Source organism: Strix uralensis, chromosome Z (genome assembly GCF_047716275.1).
Source record: "Strix uralensis isolate ZFMK-TIS-50842 chromosome Z, bStrUra1, whole genome shotgun sequence".
Lineage (NCBI taxonomy): Eukaryota > Metazoa > Chordata > Aves > Strigiformes > Strigidae > Strix > Strix uralensis.
Genome location: NC_134012.1, coordinates 102,722,558 through 102,747,556, shown reverse-complemented (window position 1 = coordinate 102,747,556; position 24,999 = coordinate 102,722,558). Strand labels below are relative to the sequence as shown.

The 24,999-nt window shown below is 40.5% G+C and overlaps 1 protein-coding gene across 7 annotated transcripts in view; it reads right to left on the bottom strand.

Annotated features, from left to right (window-relative positions):
• Positions 1-10,576: 10,576 nt before the first annotated feature.
• MALT1 (MALT1 paracaspase) overlaps positions 10,577-24,999 on the bottom strand; it is a 33,737-nt gene continuing 19,314 nt past the window's right edge. For all 7 annotated transcript variants that reach the window (XM_074856204.1, XM_074856205.1, XM_074856206.1 and 4 more), the window contains 7 exons: positions 20,970-21,147; positions 19,545-19,619; positions 18,348-18,475; positions 17,210-17,359; positions 15,612-15,769; positions 14,595-14,720; positions 10,577-13,835 (listed from right to left, as the gene is read on the bottom strand). In XM_074856204.1, coding sequence (XP_074712305.1) covers positions 13,371-13,835; positions 14,595-14,720; positions 15,612-15,769; positions 17,210-17,359; positions 18,348-18,475; positions 19,545-19,619; positions 20,970-21,147 — 1,280 coding nt within the window. In that variant the 3' untranslated portion in view covers positions 10,577-13,370. The remainder of the gene's footprint in view (positions 13,836-14,594; positions 14,721-15,611; positions 15,770-17,209; positions 17,360-18,347; positions 18,476-19,544; positions 19,620-20,969; positions 21,148-24,999) is intronic.

The window sequence follows — 24,999 nt, the reverse complement described above, 5'->3', positions numbered from 1 at the left end:
GAGGTCAGTCCTAAAAAGCCTCCTCTAGGACTAACTAACTACTAGAAATACTACCGTCAGGGAGAAGGGAAAAGTGGCATCAGGCTACAGCAACTTCTCTAGAGCGTCGTGGTGGAATTTGCGGCAGAGAATGGAGCTTCCTCCGGCACAGCCCTCACTGCAGGTCCCACTCTTGCAGCTGGTGGCACATGGCAGTTGCTGTGAGCCTGGTGAATACTCTGAAGGAAGTATGAAGCCAAAAAAACCCCCTGTTGAAATCATACTGAAAATTAAATAGTTGAATAAAAATGTAAGTGTGATATGAAAGCACACGGTATGAGGTAGCCTACTGAATTCCCACCCTAAAGGTTCAACTGTTTGTTATGCATCCAGTGTTTATTCTCACAGTAAAGGAAAGTTTTAAAAAAAATCAGGAGGAGTGTTTAGAGGTAGCTGTCAGGGTGCAGCAGGGTCGGGGCTGGCCACACCGGGGGTCTGAGCCAGGGAGGAGCTGCGGGGGGCCCCAGTGTGGGCAGTGCCCTCACCCACAGGCACAGTCCCACCGCTGACCCTGCCAGGCAGAGCCGGGGCTGGCAGCAGGGTCCGCTTCAGAGCCCCTTACAATTTTGGAAGATAATAACCTCAAAGTCTTATTTTTAGCATCATGTCCATTAAAGATGGGTAAAAATTATTCACTGAGTAAGTTACGGACTTGTGATAACAACAGAATGGTAAACAGCAAAGCTTGATCTAACCCCCTGCTTAGTCTGCCACACCTACAAGCCAGGCTCAAATGCCATGACACAATTTTTGCAGACAGAGAACCTGCACTGGCCCATTCTGAAAGCCCTTCAACTCCCCTCTGCAGGAACAATACAAACAGCTACACAAGCCCAACGTGCAGGAAACGGCTTGGCTTCAGGTAAGGCAAAAATTTACATTTTGCACTGCACGTGCACAAATAATAATCTAGGTAGCAAAGTCAACTGCTGAGCATCATCTCTCTGCTCACTACATTTTTTTATTACTTCTTCTCAGAGCTGTCCAAAAATGTCCATCTTACATAATTAAAACCAACTCCAGTGTGTGATACATCAAAATTCTAATTATACCTTTTGTACCTTATATATACCAGAATTTGAACATGTTCAGATCTGGCAGGCAGATGGAGTTTAACAGGAAATATTACATCAACAGATGCTACTACCTAGTTATCTTTGCTCAGTCTGGGAATAAATGGAGGGGTAAGGCAAGAAAACATGTTTTCTTATAGAGCCACCATCTGCTAATTTGAGAAGCTGCTGTCACTGATGACTCAGTATCACTTGTAAATGTAAAAATATTACTAATATAATTTCAAGACAGCTATTACAAGATATTAACTTCATTATAACTATTGACTGGCACCAAGACAATAGCAATAAGAAAATATTGTAACTAATGAGTCTAAAATGAAAATAACTTTAAATAGAATTAGTTGAGAAAGGGCAGTTATTTCTCTTGGGAACCTTTAGGTAACAGACATGGTTTTTATCCTGCTTTTCTATCATATTCTGTTAAGAAAGGGAAATGTTTGTGCTTGACATCAGACAGAGCTTTTCCAGTTGGGGAAACTTAAGAGTCTTCACACACACACACACAAAAAGAGAAAAGGCTTTTGTTTATCAGAGTTGATGAAGAACTGATTATTAGCTTGCCAGCAGCAGAGATGAAGAGTTACAGTTATTTGTTTTATAAAACCAAGATGATGGGAGACCACAAGTTATAAAGGTGTCCCAGCACACACGGGGCACCAGGGGCCTGCTGAGCATGTGGTTCACCTCATCAGGATTAGAAAAGGGAAAAAGAAGCTGATGACAACAACTGAGTGGAGGGTCAAAACCCTTCAGTCTTCACAGCCACTAAACAAGAGAAGATGACTCCACAGACCAGAAGGCTTGCACGATTTGAATTCTGTAGTTAATATACATATAAGCCACCAGTCAAAGATTTTGGCCTGGCAGCCAGAACATGTATTAGCTTTAAACAACTTTTCCTTCCCCTCACCCAGTGCACACTGAATACATGCACTGGTCTCCCCATATCATGGGCTGGATTTGATCTTGTTCCCTTGTTCAAGCAAAGTACCAGAAGACTGTTGCCGCTTTACAACCAAAGCAAAGATAAATTTATGTCCCAGGCAGTCACTACTCTACCAGCCACAAAGAACCAGGTGCACTTAAACAGCATGCTTGTGCATCTTTCAACTTCCCCAAAGAATGAGTATTGTCATATATATGAAAATCAGAGGCAGCCCTTAGACCCCTCAGAAGTTGTCAGATCAGTCTCTGCTGTCAAGCTGCACCAGCCAGTATGAAGAGAGATGGCCAAGCCCTCACTCTTCAGACTTTTTCAGCTCGGCGGTTTCTCTCAAGCACGCTTCATCTGCTGAGAGTACCTGCTGCCGTGCCTCCCCTCACTCCTCACCAACGGGATCTCCTGCATTCCAAGTGGCATGCCTACCAGCAGCATTAGGCCCAGCATTTCTTTTTTTTTTTAGCTTTTTTTTCTATTTTTACCTTTTCTGTTCACATCCCACTCTGTCATCTCTCTCTTGTGCCCTTGGCACTGCTCCCCACTGAGCCGCAGGCAGGGTCAGCTAGTCCAGCCTGGCTCATAAATGTACCTTGTAGAGAACGGGCAGTTTTTGGGAGGGACTGAGTCCCCCTGCAGCCTGCTGGGGGCAATGGGTGCTGAAAAACGTGGATTTAGCATCACAGCTGGCGAAGGGAAGGCCCTCACAGGACTGCAGTCCCGATCAGCAGCTGTACACTTCTGTTCACCCACTAGAGAGCGTGTGACTGCACAAAACCAACACAGCAACGAATTCAGTCGAATAAAAGACCGTATTTTTCCAGAGACATATTAACACTGTATGTCCTCCGAAAAGAAAGGGACTGTTACAACTTTGTAACCCAGAAACACCTCTTGTTTTGGAGGACGCCACGATCACCGGGGACATCTGGCCCTGTCTCGAGGGGACGCAGGGACCCTGACTCCCAGCCCTGGGCTCTTCCACCAGGACCTTGCTGACATTCTTACAGACGGTGGCAGAACACAGACCTCTGCTCAACGGCACTTACACCAGCAAACCTGGATGGAAAATTCTTGCTTTTTGATGTACACGTACACTATCAGAATCATGTCACAATTGGCTCTATGAGGTAAATTCTATTACATGACTCAATTTTGGGGATCAAAATCTGGAGGCGTAGTTTTGCAATACAGTGAAAGAGAGACTGGTATTTTAAGCTAACATGTAGCAGTATTTGCTTTATATACCATGTAGGGTACCTCTACCTGTTTGCATTTGTTTTGTAGACACATTTAAATGTCAAATACTCCTAAGAATGATGGGCTATTAAATTATACAGACACAGCATAAAACAAGTCTCTTTAAAAGCTTATTTAAAAGAAGTGTGTAAGGCAAAAGGAAAAGCATTTGGGTTAATTTCTCTGCAAAGTGGTTGCAGCGGCATTAATTGCCACGTGTGGGCCACTTCCAGTGCTTCTGGTCTCTGAGCCCCAGGGTTGAGGGAGCGGGGCAGATGCTTCTTGATGCTGTTCTGTATTCTATCCTGCCTGCTGGAACGCTGCTTGTGGACTCTGAGCTGTACAAACAGGTCAGTTCGGATTAATAGTCACTTCATATGGCTAAGAGCAACGTGAAGTGGCAATGCAGAAGCAAGCAGCTCTCCAAAGACCGTTTCCTGGCCTCTGCCTTGCAAGCTGTAGGAGAGAGCAGAGCTGCAGGCCACAGTCCAAAAGCTTTCTTTTGTAAAGTGCTGCAGTTTCAAAATATTTGTTAAGGGAACAAAAGCATCTCCTTACTTTACATCTCCAGACAGAGAGGACACTGTAGCACACCGTACCATTACTTAACACAGCAGTAAGCAAGTCAAACGCCCATTCCTGTCCCTTCCACAGCCCAGGCACCCCGGGCACTGAGCTAAACCCAGCACAGCAACTCACTGCCGAGTACAACCTCGGTGGGCAGCTCCTCAGGCCCCAGCTGCACCAGCCTCCTTGCAGGCAGGGGGTCTTCTCAGAGAACTGGAATCAGACTTTTTGTTCAACCTGAACTATTCTCTCCCTCTCCAGAAATTTGCTTTTGGGTTGAAGATATTAATGACTATTTTTCATCATGAGCTGTATGTTTTTTGGCAGAACATAGCTGTAGGCAGAAACATCTTTTTGATAGAAAAGCTTCTTGCTAAATGTTTTTTTTATACTAGCTCTTGTCTTCATCATAAATAACTTCAGAACCAGCAAAGTAACCAGTCTCAACCTCAGTAATACGTTCTGAATCTGACCGATTTATGGGTATTGCTTCAGGGAGTGTTTTAATAGTAATAACTTTCTCGCATGAGACCCGAAATAAAAACTGTGCATGCCAAGTAGAATTTACACTCTAGAAATATCTTTTTGAGAATGAATAAGCTCACAAACAGTTGTAAAGTTGAATGGAAGCCAAAACCTCAAGAAATTCAGCTTAGAAACACCAGTCCAAAGCTAGAAGCCAAGCTTGGAGGGCCACCACTGAAGGGAAACTTACAGATCCACAGAAATTTCAGACCTTAATTTACTGTAGATTATCTAGTGCTGAAGATATGAGCTGAATATGTCCAAATCAAAAGCAATGGACATCTGATTATCTATTATCTTTACATAAAGCAGCACTACAGTTGAGAGAGGACACCAAAGTATAAGGTGCAGATGAGCTGCAACCTCCTCCATCCATCCGTGAGCCAAAGTTTAGTGAATATACCTACTTCAGTCAAGGAAGACCATAAGCCAACCAACTTCTTCAGCCAAAGCTTATACAAGCAAGTCTTGTGGAAAAAGGAGCACTCTAAGTGCCATTTACTGTGAAACTGAATGGCAGAGTTTAATGTTAACATTAGACACCAAACAGAGTAGGAAGGTTTGTAACTATTCATTAACTGCAGAGCAGCGTAGATAAAACTCTGTCTCCAAGTCACCGTAGAAGAAGGGGTGGCACTGCCAAACGTTCACCCATCCACCAGAAGCAGAAGATGACATACAGACTCTCAAGCAGGTACCTGGATGCAGTCCCTGCAACGCGAGCCCGGTGTGCTGGACTCAAAGAGTTATGGCTGGAGAAAGAACATCCAAAAGAACTTGGAAACTCACTGGATAAACAGATCACCTAAAGATGTCCTGGGGCTTCTCAAAAGAAACAGTGCCGGTGCTTGCTGAATGGATGAACGCTCAGGCAGCAGTAACCAACGTAGGTGCACAGACGTGGACTGGAAAAGGGTATCAACTGAAAACCAGTCCACGATGGAAAGGAGGATATGAGTTCCGTATTTGTTTGCAGTACGCTTCTGATACTCTACAACTCATATTACATTCTCCATGCTTTTTTTTAAGAGAAAATATTGCACTGTGTTAAGGACCATTTAAAACAATGAAAATCATATATATATGTCCACATATATATCTCTCCCATATATATACGTGCACATAAACTTCATATTTTTAAATAAACGCAGTATGCAGTAACTAAGTTATAATGAAAAAAAATTTCTTAGTTTTAAAATCAAACTTATTAACAGAGTTCTTCAGAAAGCATCCTTAGAATTTATGGCTTTAGGTGGCACTAGGAGATTTAATTTATCACTTTGGCTCATCAGGTAAAAGAGTTCATGGCTTAATTAGCTCTGTGCACTCGAACAAGTATCTATTTCACTCATGTTCCTCTGTTAATCGTGCAATTCTGCAGGCATTTTTCTCCCGCTGTGTTTGACAAAGCTAGATGCCAGCAAGGGGGCGAGTTCTAGCACTTGCAATTTTTGTGCCTCTGAAGTCCTTTATTACCTGACAGTATTTACAGTGGGAAAGTATTAAGTACCTGTTTCTCCACCACTCCGAAAGCTGCCTCTGGAAAGGCCCGGGGGGGCACGGGGGGCTGGCTGGGACTTGCTGATCTCAGCCTAAGGTCAGAGCAGCTTCCAGAGGAGAGGCAGGAGCAGAGATGTCAAGGAGCGGCTGCTGGCGCAGGTCCGAGTTCATCACCAGCTTTATGCCAGCTGCGTGTTGCCACCGTTTCTGAAGGGCTACAGAAACACAGAGTTTTTGCTGTCTTTTCCATACTTTATACAGTACAACATAGTTTAACATGGGTTTCACTGACATTTATAAACTACTTCTGTTGGGCCCACAGTTGTCTCATCTGACCTCACAGGAACAAGAAACACTCCTCAGAAAAGAAGAACCAAACAAAATGTATTGCACACAGCTAGCAAATGGTTTGCTTCCACATATCCCACCAGAGGAGAGCGTGTTTTAACACGAGGGGGCTGCGGTGTTATAACCAGGATTATGCCAGTGAAGACAGCATGACAGAAATAAGCAGGGAGTTTCCCACTGTAATGTGTAACAAGTCCTACCTCCAATTTATGTGCTGCAAAACCCACTCCACCTTTCACCAGCAAATCACTTCTGTGATTACAACATCATCAAACAGCAGCAGTTCTCCACCTGCCAGGACAGGTAAATGGCTTGGCATGAAACTCTCCTATTTTCTGATTAAAACGAACCCATTATTTCCACTAAAAGCAGAGCTGATGATCTAATGGGTGTTTCAAATAAAATGTTTTCTTGGCAGCTGCAACATTGAAACAGTCTGCAGCAGTTTTCTGCGTATCACTAAGGCATAAAGCAAAACCTACAAAACTGAGGATCAGCAGGTCTGTATTTTATAGCTACTCTGTATTCCTTGAAAGACTTACAGACCAAAAAAATATCCAATTTAGTACATTCTGACAATCTCAAAGCAGTCCTTAAATATTTCTGGCCCAATCCTCAGTTGGTCCTGCGAGGCAGGTATCATGGGTACTACCAGCATTCAGCGGAAGGGAAAAGAAAGGAAAAAACTGACAGGCATGAAGAAGACAGGACGTGAACAGAGAAGAGTCCTGGGAGCACTTTAAATAAGCCCAGCACTGAAAACCAGCCCATTCCAAGGGGAATGAACCTGAGCAGTGCCAGCTCTGCCGCAGCAGGGCAGACAGGCTGCTCTGGTCTCCAGGCTGCCCACCTCCACAGGGTAAGCTGTGCTTGTCCTACCATGCATGCCCAGCAGACAGCCTCTTACAGGGTGTCAGAAAGCAGAGCTGCTCCACCTTGAGAAAGGTGAAATAAATCCTAACCACCACATTAAGTCATACAAGAGCCCAGGAAACATCTGAGAGCTGTTTGATCTTATGTATAGGGAAATCATTTGCATAACAGGTCAAAGTCTTTTCATACTAATTTCAATTGACTTTGAAAAATGAAAGCAGGGTGCTTGCACATGACTGAAATGGTTCTATGTAAAGAACGGATGGGCAAGTCCTAGTTACCTCCTCCTGCATCCGCTGCAGATGCAGGTGCGGAGGCCGGTCGCTGTGGTAACACCCACCCCCACAGATCCTGGCCTCGTGCTCGCTCTGCGTGGCAACAACAAGGATGGGAGACAGCATTTTTTCTATTAGCTATTAAAATAAGCCTGGTATGACTAAATTGCAGTAGTGGTACCTCAGAAATCAAATAACTGCTTAATTTCCACAATATGGAGCTGTTCTTACTCCATTCCTAGACTACTGCAATTACTAAACTGAAAGGATGATCAAACTTTAAAAAAAAAAAACCCCACAACAACCCAACCCCCAAAATTCTCAACCCCTCTTCCCACACCTGACAGCCTAAACCTATCTCCAATTCACAGCAAACACCTTGGACCTCAAAATGCCATGCTCCAAAAAGTGAGGAGACCTTACTCTGCCCGAATTAAAATTCTGTGCAAGGAGTAATACTGAAATGTAACACTGAAGTGTAATGACACTTACCGTAATCAGGAATATATGTCAAATAAACATACCCCTGAAGCCTAACATATGTGAGAGCTGCCAAAGCTATTAATTAGCTGTCAGAATGAGGAAAAGTAGTTGATGCATGAACAAAAGTAATAACTACAGAGACAGCAAAACCAGCCTTGAAAACTCTTAGTGAAAACTTACAGAGTGCAGATGGTCTTCTGCAGCCAAAGAGACCATGTAAGGACTCTCAAGATCACAGGCTGTTTTACTGAGGAGGTAGCTACAGAGCTTTATGTAGATATGGAAGCTAAATTCACTCCTGCCATTTCTGTGGAAGATACTTCTCCAGTCCAGTATGAACAGTGACCGAACTGCAAGAGGAAATGGCTCGAGCAAGTCAAAAGCCAGTGCCATTCAAATACCCCCTGCTGTTCAAATATCTGCATTTTGAGAGAAATAACAATGTCTCATCCTGGGCACAGAAAACATGAAAAACTCCATAGGTCAATGCACTACATGAACTAGACTGAGCATGAAAATTCTACCCATGAGTATCTGGCTATCCTCTTCTTACAATCTCAAAATTAGGTACAAAGTTCACTGGTTTCCGTAACCTCTGGTGTTAAATAGTGCAATCCAGCAACACCACCTCTACCACAAGAAGGTTTCAGATCTCAGCTGTGCCAAAAATCACATCAGAGAATGACGCCAGTTAATGCTTCTTACTCAGGGTCAACCTGACTTCCAAAACGACATTCTGGCTCTTGATGCTTTCACGATGTAACAGCTGTTCTGACGTTCCCCCAGGGTGTGACAAATGGTTAACAGTGCACTGGGACAGACTCACACAGAACCGTGAAATCCCTCCTCCTAAACCTACTGACAGCATCACGATTTTAGAGCGGTATTCAGGAAACACCTCAAGAGAGAAATCGTCTGCCCTATGGAACTTGTACAAAGCGGAGAAGACAGAAAACAACGAGGACTGGCAGAGAAGGATGCTCATACAGGACAACACGAATGTCTTACTGCTTGTAACGGGGTGGATCTCCCTCGGTGGTTTGCCACAGTGCAGAAACACACAAGGATGCTCATCCAACGCCTGCAGCAGTTGGTGCCATGTTACGTCCCAGATCGGAAGAGAGCACAGCCAGCCCAGTCAAAGGCCAAGGTCATGAAATTCAAAATGCCAACCAACCATCAATTTTGGAGAGCTCTTTCTTTACAAGCCTCTCACGCTCCTCTATTCCTGTCACTTGCTAGAAATAAGATCACACTCAGAAGTTTAATGCTGCATTAACAATAGCTTCTTGTATTTCAATTACCCCACCTTACTGCAGTGTGGGAGGGAAAATGGAAGACGTGTATTGGCCTTTCTGAAGCATACGAACTCTTCATTTGCCAGAGAAGCCTGACCTTACTTAATTACCTTAAAACCCTTCTTCCAAACCTATTCAACATCCAAAACCAAATAACAAACACGTAAGTTACACAAAACCCTACAGCTATAAAGCAGAACAGCAGAGTAACTTAGCCTAGCAGATACTTCAAGCAAAAAATAAATATTATCCCCAAACAATTGCACTTCAGGAAAAAAAAACCCCAAGGCTTCAGTTTAGAAAGGGCATCACGAGCCAAAGAGAGCTTTAACAAACGCCTAGGTTTAGTCACATATTTTAATCCCAGTGATTTCACTGGGATTTAAGTGTTGGCTTAATTTATGCATGCTGAACTTTTAAAGTGCTTTACTGGATATGGGCCAAAGGAAATGGATGCCTCTTGCAGCCTGCCCTTAAGAACCAGAATATTTCACCATTAACACCAATGACTAAAACAGTTAAAGCAGTTCCTAAAGGCAGCAATGCAGTAAGAAAATGCCTCTCCATCACCATTCCCTTTTTAAGGGGGGCTTGAATGATAAAAGTTTTCCTCCACAGACCCTACTGCCAGAGGTAGAGTTCTGTCAGACAATTGGCACAGGTCCTTCTCCAATCCCTACAGTTCTGCGATGTTCTCTGCCATGTCCATGTAAAGTTACATTTCAAGCATCTTGGGTATAGATTCTCAAAGGTTCATCAGTTCCTAACTAGGCTGACAAAATCTGCGTACCATCGGGCCACGTACTAAACCTGAGAACTAATGAATGTGTTGGAGCTCTCTAGTAGCAGAAAATTCAGGGAGCACTGACCCGGTATTCCACTGTAAGGCACCAGCGGGCTGCCCATGGTTAGTTTTAAATCACACCAGGAAACAGCTACTCTCACACCAGCACTGCTGCTCCTGGCAGCCCTTCCCATGCCACGGAGGAGTGCACCTGCAAACAGACAAGCAAATACAGTCAGTGAGGCCCCTGCCTGTCTCTGGACAACTTCTATGGTTTAATAATTGAGTTCTTTCTCCATCCACATTTCCCAGGGTAACCGACAACCTACCACTGAAACTTGTTTGGTTATCTTTGTGAGGCAATGGAGAAGGACCACTTGGGTTTAGCCAGCAGTACCACTGGGATATCAGAAGGTAGAAGGCATACAAACTTACAAAAAAAAAAAATCTTTGAAGAAACCTGTACAGGTCCAGGATGCAGATATATGTTTAACTTGAGCTCGTGATTTAGATCTCCCCTTCTCTTTTGTTAAGGATTTTTTTTATTATATGCTTTGTTTTAATAAAGTTTTGGGCTTTCTAAACTGTGAGGAGCAGAACAATATAGCAACCACATATGCATAGATACAGCGTTTTGTGGAGAACAATAAAGAACACTTTATTACACAGTAAGAAACAGAAAAAGCTTTTATACAAATTAAGGAAACTGTAACAAAGTATTAGCTAAATATTACAGTACTAGACCATGTCTCAAGCTGTAATTTTTGATTTATAAGTCAATTGCACAGGATAGTTAATGCATGGGTACATCTCATTCACCAATAAATATTTCATTATTTAATACCCTCCAGGAGAAAGGAGAAAATCAGAACTCAAGCTCATTTGCAGATTACTTCAAGCATGGCTGTCATTCTGGAAATAACTACATTAATAGCCATGTACATACATCCACCTTTCAGCACAGATGAATTTGAAGATCAACAGATCTAGTCAATGATGCATTAACATTCCCATCTGAAACTTGTTATGACCACGTACAGCACCTCCCTCAGCGTCCAGCCGACATGTTGTAAGACTACCAGACCCCACCAGAAGGCAGCATTCTCAATTAAGATTTAAACCGGTTAGTCCACCACATCAGTGAGATTCAGTTATTTTATTTTTTGCTACCTACTCAATTAAAAGCGCTACGGTAATTTCTTTAAAGTAAAACACTATTTCATGATGGGGATCTTTATTAAAGTCATACTGATTATCAGTATTGCCAGGGCAGGAGAGGCTACTACCCATATCTGAAAACTCCTTTGAATTTTAATTACCTCACACCCCAATACTTTCATGCTTTCAAACCAGCAATACTGTTAAAGAGCTAATAAAACATCAGTGTTGTCACACTCGTCTGCAGATACACACTGGCAAGTCACAGATTCTTCAGTATTTTGAAACAAACCCAAACATTAAAAAAACCTAATGTGTCTTTTTTGACCAAACTATTCAACCTGAATATGCCAAACAGTTTGGTGAGCAAAACCACAGACCAATACATTCCGCATCATGTAAAAATCCTGGCAGCTAGCCCAAGCTAGGTCTATCTGTTCCCTTTGTCCAACGAAGCAATGAAGCAGCAGCTGAACGTAGCTCATTTGCCTTTCAGCAGAGGATCAACGTGTCTTCTGAAGGTGCCTGTGCCTCTCTCCATCCGTGAGGTTCTGGGGTTCGGAGGCTGAAGGGCATCTCGTCTGCAGAGAGGTGAGCTCCACGGCTGAGCCCCAGACCAAACGCACAGGCGTCGGGCTAGATAGCAAGTGCCAGGGCATGATGTGAAGCAAGTGTCCCTCACCTTCGGCAGGCTGCGTTTAAAGTTGCTTTATCTTTTATAAGCTTGTGGATGCTGGAAGCTTTATCTTGGATTTTCAGAGTTTTAGGGTAGACTTTTAGAATTTTTATGTGAATGAATATTCAGCCTGGAAAACAACTGAGTAGGGTTTGTTTTGTTTTTTAAAATCACCACAGAAAAGCAACGGCTGGTGTCCAGGAGCACCATCCTTGTACTTCAGCCTGAAGAACCCCAAAATTTTCACTCATCTTGCCCATTCATTTTTAGTCTTCTGCAGGTCTTACTGCGTGACTACCTATACAATACTTTGCTTGCTATGAACAGGCACTTTTTCCTCATGTTTCCATTTAGTGTTCTTCCAGAACATGAAGAGACCATCTTTCCAGAATCAGATCAGCAAAAATCTTAAGTGTGTTACAGCAGAGAAAGATTTCCTTAGGAACAGTCCACCACAGTATGAATCTGTGACTCTGCTCCCTCTGATGATTTGCAGCTCTCTTAAAAAAACCAATAAAGAATAAAAAAAGCAATAATATTAAGTTTACTAGCTCAGTTCAGGTTTTGTTTTCCTTGCACAGCTCTTCATCCACCTGTCAGTTGCTGCCAGACACTAGACATCTGATCATGAGAGGAGAATGTGGTCAAAACTGGCTGTTAGCTACATCCAAGGGACTGGAATGTTAGTAACTGAGCCCAATACATACGTGGGGAAGGAAAGAAACTGAAGCTTGAAGGAGACACATTCTTAACACTGGAATACCAACACAGTATCTTCACTTCTGTAAAAGCTCCCTCTTTACTCAGTTCGTTTAGGTTATGTGTCATCTTATAGGAGGCTGTTACAATGTATATAAACACACAAAACCTCATTTTAATGCAGTATGTAAAAAGAAATCCCTGGATATTGAACAACTGAAATTGAAAGACGGAAGACAGAAAGGTGTATTCATCACTTTGGGGCTAACAGATTTTTAAATATCATGTTAAATCATAGAGGACATGGAAATTCATTTTTCTGCTTAATTCTGTCAACATTTTTTCCTCTGACAGCTATACATGTTTATCTTGGTTTTGTGAAGGATGAGCAATTCCTCTCTGAAAACAGAAGATTTATGACAAATACATTTACAGTAGATCTTATAACTCCAGTAGGTGCTGGAGAAGCAGCTGGGAAGATCAAAGGCTTTGCTGTCTCAAGAGAAACTTCGACACCAGAGCCAGGTTTTTATGCATTCATCCCCTAACAGAGACTGGCAGCTTCCTCCCAGAAACACAGCATTGCCTCTGTTCGTTGGCTGCTTGACTGCCAGAGAATGGAATAAGAAACTCTGAGGATTTTAGGTTTTTCCCTGTATCAAATGTCAAACGGTAGGAGAAAAAAAAAAATCATGCCTTTTTCATTCCTAAATCTATCAGTTCAGTTTCACCTCTTTGGATCTGAAAAATTTTCATCATAACCTCATACCACCTCTAGACTCTCCAATCAATCCCTTTGTCCTGAAGGCTCCAAACTCCTGAAGATGGAAAAGCAGTGTGGGAGGTCCCCTCTACCAGAGATGGTACTCTGCTCTGTTCTGAATAAATCACAGCTACTGCTGCTCAGAGAATCTGAGGTGGTCCGAGAGAAGGAATTCCAGTTCAACAGTATCATCAGTGGTCTCCACTGGTATATTACTCTTTTCCACTGGGAATGAGTAATTTCGTACTTCATGTCGTGAAGCTAATATTCTTGAAGTCCCATTGCAGGAACACGCCTCTGGTTGTCTGATCCTGTTTGAGCAAACGTGGTTTGGATGGTAAACATCCGGACAGGAATTTGGTGGGCAATGACTAGGGACGTAGTATTTATTTGCCACGGGACTTGATTCTATTTGATTATGAAAAGGATTATCAGTCATGCAACAAGTCTGGAGACAGCTGTTATTTTTGAATCCATGATGAAGGCCTAATTTGGCAATAAGGGGCTTCCCAACATTGACTTCCTTCCTTTCATCCATTGTATCTTCTATTCCTGGATACTCATAGTGCAAGCAAACAGTGAAGATTAAGTGTTCCTGCAAAAGAGAGGGGGGAAGAAGAAGAAAAGTTACACTTCCTCCCCAAATAAACAATACATGAAACAAAAAGGCACAGTCTACTGGAGAAGGAGACTAACCTTTTCAGGAGCTAAAGACATATATCAGGCAAGACTTGGTTACTGAGGACCTCTTTGGTTAACACTTGCTCACCTAACAGTCTTTACTTCTAGAAGCACTTGTATGACATCAGCTGACAAAGCACTGAAGAAGAGACACCAAGTGATGTCCAGCACAGATGTTCATGACACAAAGACTGAGATGGACTGAACAGAGCCACAGTATGGTGACGTGAGAACCTTTCAAAAACTGCATGCCTGAGAGCACAGGTCGGAATGGAAGGAGATGATACACCACATTTTCATCTCCTGCTAATGACTTTGCAACATGCAGCTGTGCTTCAGGTCAATTCTTCTTGTACTAGAGCATAGGAACATCGCCACAGCATGCAATAAATGACCTTCACAAAAATAATCATCTTGTCAAAGTTCAGTAGTGGCTTAGAAAATACAAAGTGCCTTGCATGACGGTATCAGGATTGCATATGCATTGATTTCCTGGCTTTTATTTTTCAGCTAAAAACCTAAAATCACTAAATTGTGCTATTAGCCATTTTTTCCCTCCAAAGAACGTGTTACTTATTATGCAGACAATACACAGCTACCTCAACAGAACTGCAAAGCAACCTGATTAATTTAAATTATCCGAACAAACTTGTGAGGAATAATATATATTAACCCTTAGTTTTTGCAGTGAGCTGAGCCTGGTGTAGAGGCAGTGTTTGGGAAGGTCCTTTGATACTAAATAGCTTCCGGTTTCCTCAGGAGTTCCTTTATTGGCCTCTTTAGGATCCACATCCAGGTCCTGTTGCAAGAAAGAAATGAGAACTTAATCGAAGGTACAGAATTTGTAGATCATAAAATAGTTAGCAGTATTTCTTTTTATAAAGTTAGCATTTTCTTCTTAAAAAGAAAGAAAACACCAACCTTGGACTACTTGCAAAAGCTGCTGAAACCACTGTTAATCACAGGCAGAAGGGGTTACATTTGAACAGGTTACCCTCTTTTGCCGACAGTTCCTGTCAAACTTGCTCTGCTTGCTTCAGGGTTGCTTTTTTTTAACCTAACTTCTACTATGAAGTACAGCACTATAACACTAATTCTGTGGGCTAAAAATACATCTATTTATTATGCACATTAACGCAAATATTTTATTCATGAAGCATCAGAAGTGTCCTGTTTGTTCTGTCTACAAAGGTTTTCTGCCCCATGTCCTCTTTCATAGACATCAAAAAAGAAGTTTTTTTGCCCCAAGGGACTTTCTGTTTTACTCTTATCCTTCACTTTACTGTGATCAGCCAAGTAACATCAATGAAACTGGACAGGATCACCCAGGTGCAAAGAACTGTACAACTAAAGCCTAAAGAAACCTTGTCCTGCAAGGTGGATGTCCTGTATGAGCTGAGGTGTCCTCAGCTCACATAGGACCTACTGACATTTAACTTCTTTAATTAAATATAACAAATACTTGATATTAGACAATGAAAAACAAAGGAGACTTTGAAAAAGATGACCTGAGATTAATTTTAATGGTTTTTTAATACATATTAAAAATATGCATTAAAAAAAATTGAGCACCTGATTTCAACAGATTAGAGCCATTTTATTACAAAAGATGCAGTCTGACATGGACAGAACAGACAATTTTCAACTTCAGTGGAGGGGAATCACCAAGACACCAACAGGAAGCACTTACGAGTGCGAAGTCTGTAACGTAGGCTCTGCAAACTACTATTTCAGGTGGCTTCTTTACTATTCGCGTGTAGATTATCATGACGTTGGAAAACTCAGCTGCAAACCCCAACTGAATCTGAACACCACATTTGAATTCAAGATACATACTTTCTGGAAGCTCTGCAAATAAATAATACATCATTACATTCCAAATAAAACTTAGCATATGTATTTTCTATTTTTTTAAATCTTGTTTTTAAATCCAAAAGTTTTAAAAGGTACAGACCTCTTCCTCCTACCCTCCTCCTATCTATCACGTACAGATTTACAGTGAAGCAAACCAGGTCAGAAGCTAACCAGGCAGCAACACTACTAGTATCACACGTAACTGGCAGACACTGACAAGAGAGCTGACTCAACCTCTGCTTCGCAGGTTTTGTTCCACTGTGTGCAACCAGCAAGAAAACATTTATTGTAACCAGGATATAGCTTCCTAACCCAAGAATCTGTTTACATATCTGTAATCAAACCAGTGAGTTTAATATGGTCTATATCCAATATAGACACACAGCTGTAGCATTATAAGAACCTTTGAATGAGACAGCAGAACAAGTTTCAGGTTCATTGTTTTCCTTTCACATTCACAAAGCCCAGCACATAGCTTTTTTCTTCTGTATATTTTGGTTCTTTCTCAGTCCATAGGAATATATCTGAAAGTGCTCAAGGGTCAGTGACATCAATCTGTGCCTGTACACTTTGTATTGATTTTTCTACTCCCACTGGAAGTGGATTATTTAACATTTATCATAGACATACCTTTATACAAATATAAAGGTTATTCCCTTCCCAAATTCCAAACACATTCTCTTCTATGCATGGCTTAAAACAAATAAACCATAAAATAACATTATGTCTTTATAATTTTTGTTTTGCATTTCAATCATTTAACAAACAAGAATTAAGGGCTTGATTCCACAAATAAAAATCTACACCTGTGAAAAAAGTCTGCCTACATGACTAGTTGTCTTAAAAATGCCACCCCTGACTCTCTGCCCAATCTGACAAAGAAATTTTAAGATGTACTCCAACACGTTTAGGTGAAAAAGATAAAAAGGTCTTAAACACCACTGCCCTTCTTAAAATAAGTCTAGAAAGCCTGGCAGTGACCTCACCCTTATTTTAGTTTTCTCAGTTGCATACATTGAAAACTCCTTTTCATCATGCTCTTCTACCATACAGTTCACCTGGCCACCTCAGGTGATGACTTTAGACTGACATTAATGATGTCTTAGAAGTATCATTGTTAGACACAGACTACTGGGAGATTTTCGCAGAAGACAGATATCATATAAGCCTCCCCTACAGTGTCTGAGTGGTCTTAAACATACTTACTCATCCTGAGTTCTGCACATCACCTTGTTCATTACAATCTCACGTAGAGGTAAACTCCACTAAAATTTCCAAGATCTGAACATACTAATGAAAACACAGACATGAATTTGAATTTCTTCCATTTCCATTCAATATCACAACTCACAGACTAGATATTATTAAGGAAGTACATCCTCTGATTTTTGCCATCGCGCCGGTAGGATCATCTAAAAGTAGTCTGTACTGTACCGTGAGCTTTGGCCCACTGCAGGTTCCGTGCCAGAGACTCTGCAGAAGATACGGTTTGTTGAACGGGATCAGTTAATGCCCTTTTCTCAGACAAACTGCTGCGGATCTCCAGAGCTTGCTTGCCTTTGGTAAGGTGACACTTGCCCATATCTAAAAATAAGATGCATAGAGTTTCTTTCAAAATCAATGCTGCTGAAATTCTAACTAAATTAAGTACATCACTGCAATGCTGTGCGGTTGCCATGGTTATGTCAGTGTCAGCATACCCATAAAAACTTGTAGTTTTAGAAGTATTCATTGCTCAGCTATTCATTCACTTAAGGCTAAAACAGCACGCCAGAGGCCTGCAGAGAATCTTGTTGGCAGCAGAACTTTACTGTGCATTTAGGATCCTCTTGGATTTTTTTTCTGCTTTTTGGATCCCTGTCAAAAAACAGACTGGGCAAAATTCTGAGACCTGTAGTTGCACCAAGTACACTGGAAACCGCAGCAGAACTTGGCTGATTACTTATTTTACCTATCAATAACAGTCTTACACAGACAGCTCTTTGTTAATGGCTGTATCTATTCTGTATTTTGAGCAAACGCTTGCACAGAAGCAATACATTTTCCCTCAACAATTTTCACTTTAGCACTTCTCCCATGAATTATAAAAGACAATTACTAAATCAGGCATATTGCAACAGTGGATTGCCCTTTATAAGGCACTTACACCCTTTGATAGAGAGCAAATAATTATCATCACTATAGCACTCTGAGGTAGGTAGGACTCAGTTAATTGTTTAAATGGACGTGGGAATGACTGGACTACCACTAGCAGCTGACACAAGAGTAATTTTTGTGGATCGACAACTCAAAGCTCCATGCAGAAACACACAGAATGAATAAGGTTCACTAAAAAGGAAAGTATTAAATTGATCATTATTAAAGAAGCTCAAATTCCTTTAGAATATCATGTCCTTCGTTAATGTGCTGCCCAGTAGCACCTGCCTCTTGACGAAAGCTGCTATTTTAACAAAATGCAACAAGAAAGAGCTTAAAGTTGTTTAACACATTCACCATAAGAACAATGTTCAAGCAAAGAAGTTTTTAGCAATGCAGGCTGAGAAGACTGCTAGTGCAGTAAGCTGGAGTTCACCTTCTGCAACCTCATCAAGCAGAACAGTAATCTTCTTGTCTTCTAACAAACGGTCCTTCAAGAACTTCATGAAGATTCCATTGGCCAATCCCGACTGCTGAATCTCAAAAGCTTCTGCTCCTTGGCACCTATGAGATCACCAATATCAGACAAGGAAAAAACACTGAAACATCTGCATGATTAAGATCCACATGAGGACAAAAGGAGTAAAGTTATGCTGGGATGGGGGAAAGAAACCCTACAATTTGAAAACCAGGTTGTGTCTAAAGCCAAGCTGCTCTTCATGTTCATTTGCAAGCAACTCATCCCGGCAAGATTTCACTTACAATCAAGCCACAGACCAGGGCTCATGTCAAACTGTTTATATGAGGAGCTTAAATTTCTCATAGAAGGTGTCATTAAAGCTCTTGACTACTTCAACAGCTTTTGCACTTGACTTGAAAACTGACAGAGAGAGGTTATTTAGCTTTCTGCTTAAGTAACCTCTTCAAACAGTTTCAATTGCAGTGGTAACTTTATTCTTTACACCTAGAATAAGAAACACAGGGGCCAATCTATATGTTACTCCTCCAATAATTCATTCATTTATATTTCTAACATTTTTTTTTCTAGAAATTTAACTTGCATTACCAGAAGAGACACATGACTGAAGAGAGTGCAGCACATAAGTTATAGTTCATCAACTGCTCCACAGCACGTGACCTTCTGTACAAGCTCACAGTGCAGTAAGTATTTAGGAACACAGGACATAACTCTCCTTTCCCCATCAGCACAAAGAAACAGAACATTATGGGTCTGAGGGTAAAATCTGCTTTCTTCATCTTTTTTTTTTCATCTCTAAAATAATACTTAGATGAGTAGAGCACTCCTACAAGTAACCACTGGAAAGAGATCAGGAACACTGTCCAGCAGTTTCTGGTTTGCTGAATGCAGTCCCCTCACTGCCGTTACCCTGTACCTGACTGCGAACATTAAATACTGGGAATCATCACATATGCACAACCACAGTCAATTAGACTGTGGAATGATTCAAATAGCAAAGTAGAAAAGATAGTTTGAGGACACAGATATGGATATAAACTGCTGGTCCTTTAACACCACAGTTAGTATTTTTCTGTAAAAGGTTAGCTATACAATCTCAGTGGTCACTTCTGGCTTCAAAACCTCTGTGGCACAGCAGGTGAAAAATTTCCTTACGTTGCATATCCAAAAACGATGTTGGCTGTAACCTTCAGAGCATCCAAGATAAGAATTGTGTCATCATATTCATTTCTGCAATAAATGGAAACACAAAAAAGTTCAACAATAACTTGAGGACTAATAACTGTAACAAACTTTACAGCTGTTCAAAACATCAAAACAGAATAGTTCAGAAACAGTAATTTTTTTCTCTTGTACAATTCTGGAATGAACACTGACTGCTAAAAGACAAAAATCAGCATCACCAACAGTCTTCATGAGGACACTGTAAAGACACAGTCAGGTATCATGCATTACCCAGATGAGGGGATGCTATATTAACCAATATAGAGCCTGGCTACAATCGCTTCAAAAATAATTTCTGATAACTAGCCATTTTAGATTATAACAAAAATGATATGGGTTTTGGTTTTTTCTTCCAAAACATGGTGTCTGCATAGTTAACATGAGGCTTATGTAGCCGTATTTTCTATTTGGACAGCAGATTGTGAAGCTGAATTGGGTCACTGGCATTTCATTAACAGTGAAGTTCAGAGGCTCTACAAACACTAAAGCACTAGCAATTTTCTATTATGAAACATTCCTCAGAGACCAATTTTCAGAAGTGCTGACTGAAGAGCTGATTTCAAGTGCAAGTTCAGTCGGGCATAGTAGTGTCTTAACATGGAAATAAAACAGTACTTTGTTTAGAAAAATACGATATACCAGTTGATTTTTAAGCTCTAAATAAAGATACAACATCCTCAGCATAAAAGCAGTCCACAAAATCCATGCCTCTGAAGGGTTCTAAAATGAGCCCTTCAGTCAAATTAACATGTCTTTGATCATATGGATTCTGCTTCCCCCCCATAATGATGAAGATGGTTAATGATGCAAGGGGAAAGGGTAATTTTTCTTCTTTAAGATGCATAATTTCACTTTTATCTAGTAAGACTGATGTTTTATAACTTTTAAACAACCACCAAAAAAAAAAAAAAGGTCATTGAAATCAAGAGGCAAATATCTACCCATGGAAACAGAAAGTCTGATCACCAGCTTCACATTTCCATCCAAGGCTGAAGGCAAAGTAAGTCTATGAATGAATCTTACTGACTTTAAAAGCACTCGGGTGCAGGCTGTGAATTCTCAGAACCACAAACTTTCAAGTTCAGTGAATTCTCAGCCTAGACTAAAGATTTCTCCTCAGCATGAAGTCTGGCTTTCCTCAAGATCCCTTGCTATTCTCTCAAAGTGGCTGTTGAGTTCTATTTGTTCATTTTTAAAATAGGCTCAGTTTTAATCTGTTGCTGTAGTGAATTAGCTGAACTTCACAGTTGATTCCCAAAACTACACTCATTATACCCTCTCCCTCTATCGTGAAGCAAAAACATCCCTCTACCATCTAGTGTCAGTTCTCACTGTTCATGAATTATGAGATTATACCTTTTCCGACACATATCCAGTAGGAATACATTAAGTCCTGTCTCTTTTTCCTGCATTAGTTTGAGGATGTTCTGCACACACAGACAGTTTGCAGACCGGTAGGGATTTGGAGCATCAATAGGAACCATGAAACTGTTTCCATAGTTTTCGTAGCCATGGCCAGCGTAGTACAACAAACCTGAGAGTTCAAAACACATGTGACTGAAAACACAGTTCAAGAGCACAGTGGAACATTTCTACAAATTTTAGCATGGTCAAAACCCTCATGCGCTATGTCCACTCTACATGTCTGTGGGAGATTAAGATCATTCAAGCTACTCCAAGCAGGTTTTTTAATATCAATATGCCTCTGTTAATACAGGAAGGAAGGGTAGCTAGGGGGAACCACATTAACGTCAACTTCCCACCACACAGGCACAACAATAAAAAAATCACCCATGCAATAGAATCAATTAGATATTTGCATCAAACACACAAAGTTAAATACTCTTAAAATGCTTTGAGTTAAGACCTCTAACAGAAATAATCTGTTATGTATGATATAACACTCACAGACACGAGCAAGGAAATGTGCCAGCTGTAAAACATCTTCTCCACATGTGCAATTACAAAGCTTTGAGTAGCAGTGAGTCACTGCAGATTTTAGAGATAGAAAAAATAACGCTGAACAGTTTGGATGGATTTTTTTTTTAAATGAGATTCTGTCATCCTTGAAATTATTCTCCTTCAATTTTTGGTTTTTTTTACTTATTAATCATTGGCAATTTTAAAAGTACTTTAACTAAAGAAAAAAATAGAGAAAAACCTCGCTTGCACTATGAGAGCATTTTGCAAGCTTTTAGTTTTGCTGTTTCTTCTGTACAGTCAGTTTCTCCATTTGATGTTGTCATTTTTGCAGGGAAGGATAATAAATATTTTAACAGAGGGGGGAAAAAAAAAAAAAAGATTATTCCGTGACCATGTTCGGTAGGACACCAGAGCACATTCCCATTACCAAAGTACCAACAAATCCTTTGTAGTTGATTGCATCTACATCTCTTTACAGTTACAGGCTCACATCTCTTGTGGGTCTACTACGCAAACAAATTCTTTGCATGCTTACCTAGACACAAAAGATTATCCTACAATCATCTCCCTCATGTGTAGACACAAGTGTCTACATTATTTTAAGATTTAAAATCTTCAATAAAGCACGCAATAGTTTTGTATAAAGAACACATATAATGGAATTAAAAAAAGCTTTTCTTAATCCTGAAAAATGAACTGCAACCTAGGGCTTAGATTTTACTTATATGAATAAAAACGTCAAATACTGGAGTCATACCAATTTGCAGTAAGAGTGGATGATCTTGGCATTAATAACCTCCACTGCCATAAAATGCAGTTACCAGAAGTTTGTATGATTAAATGGAGTTTTCCTACTGTCTGTTCCCAGCACTGGTTTTCCTTATCTATGGCAAGTTCCATCTTTTAAAAATAATTTTTATTTATCTATACAAAGTAGTCTATGGGTCACATCTTCAATTAGTCTCTATAGCGCTGCAGCTGAATAAAAGTGAACAGAAATATGACAATTTATGCCAACTGGAGATATGTTCTTCTGTCATATTCTTACTAAAAAGTAGCTGTGAAATTTGTGTCACTACAAAACTTGAATTTTCAGAAAAGACAAAGTAAGCCTTACCCTAACATACTAAAATGCACTACACTGAAATCAGCTTGTGTAGGTAGGTATGCTAGATGTTTTTACCTTTTCAGTACAGATAGCTACAACAAATGAAAATACTTCCCTCGCACAGCCCTGCACTTTTTGTAAAGGAATACCAAGATGTAACTATAGCCCTTCAAATCAAGCCTTCAGTTCTATTTTACTTGTAAGCTCTCAAGTCATTAACAACTATGCCAAGACCTTGCAAACTGCTCCATTCAATCAACAGTGCTTAATTTCTTTTTATGGGAAACACGCACAGTCTAGATAAGCAGCCAGCAAGTGCATACAAGGTAAACTCCAGGATGCAAGGTTTCACTTAAACAGAGCCTGATGGTAATTCATCTGCCAGAGTCTTGGAAAATGGCAACAACTTTATTAAATTAGAAGTTAGATCTCTAAAGGGCACCGAATTTAAAGGGTATGATTAAAAACCTAAACAAGTAAAGGTACTATTTGGGTATTTATAAGATGCCAATGGTTACCTGAGACCAGGTAGTTTCAAGAGAGATAAAAATTAAATGCCAAGTGCATGACTCCATGTCAGGACCTAAGTTAAAAGGAAATTCGTAAATTTGATTTCCAGAGTTTGGATCTGGACCTAAATCAAGGCTATATTTGAGATTTTATATATATACATCTATCTATATATATATGAGTGTATGTTAGATAAGTAACTGGACTAAAGGAAACAAGCCTCTAATGTAAAGCACAGTTTATCAGAGTATTTCCTCAATGAATAGAAATCTCAGAAATGCCCACTACATTTCTTTTATATCTTTGGCAGTTGACTGTGCTATGCTTATTTGATGTGTACCTGCAACAGTTAATAGGTTGAGCTAAAGATCAGAAATAAATCTCTGCCTTCCCAGCATAAGCAGAGTAAACATGTTTGGAGAGCCTCATTAGACACTTTGACACAACAATTTTAAGTAGGCTCAAGTTCCTCACAGACGTCAGCATTTAAGTGATATCTGCCTCTCTCTCTTACCTTCTCTCTCTCTCTTTTTTTTAAAAAGAAAACAGCCTAACTACTTTTAGCCTTTAAAACATATGGGTCTATGCTTTTACCCTTTGTGGAATACAGTGTTAACGGCACCCCACATTTAGAACAACATGAACTAAGATATTAGAGGAGACCATCATCATCAGTTTTTTGCTCTTAAGGAACAGTATCTGAATGCCACTTTCCTGGCAGCGAGCAAGAACTACACAATGTCATATTAAGCATCACGGATGTGTGTAACAAGGACTAAACAGAAGTAGCCACTCTGCCTCTTCTATTTGGAGCTATGCCCAGTAAAAATGCAACAAATCATTATCTATTTGTGTACTGACAGCACCTTTTACATGCTTTAAGCCATTAATAGCCACTATCCAGAAAGAACACCATTTAAACTGAAGTAGTTATTGCCAAACACTACTGAAAGAATGCTCTGCTTACCTTTCAGAAAATACAACTGCAAAAATATGCTTTCTAAGAGCTTTCATATGGTGCTGGTGAGAATCTCATTAAAGCCTCTGAGTACTTTACTTTCTAAATTCGTGTCAACAATTACAGAAAAAAATTGTGAAGGTGCAAGAATATAAAAGCTCACTCAAATGCATAAGCATGTCTATTTCCCAGGGAACAAAAAAAGAAAACTGCTATCAGAACTCTGCTAAACTTTACTGCCATAATTAGTCTTCATGTCATGCAAGTTTTGGCTCTGACATAAATGCCCAAATGTCAGATCAGCCAGTTCTGCACAGACAGAGCATCAGGTAACACACCATTAGATAAAGTCATGCTAAGAAATAATCTGACCTTGTGTTCCAAAAGAGAATCAATGTTTTCTCAGGTGGGCATCACTATAGAAATTCTGCAATTTAAATAGGACAACAGGCAGAACTTTTTGGTCTCTGTCCTAAATAATTTCTGGAGTTGTTTATGCAATCTTAGCTTTTAGAAAAATGACAAAAATAGTGGCAGTCAGCAGCAAACTCCTCAAAGCCCACAGAATAACTTGTCTTACATGCCAAGCCAGGTCATTCTAGGCCTTTTCCATGCAAGACATGAAGGTTTTTGCTCTGTGCATCATTTCCACCATGCTCTCCCCCCTCCAGCTAGCAGAGCCACCAGTTCTGCCTTGTGCTTCGTCCCTCAAAATCAAGTTTATGCAAGACAAGGAATCCCGGTACATGAGTAATCATCTAAGAATCAATGCACATCAGTAGTAGCAACGCATACCAACCAGACCCCATTGGTTAGTTGTTATCCCAGGAAAAGACACCTCCTGTGCAGCATGTGGAGGAAAGCTTAAAATTATTATTAATATTCTA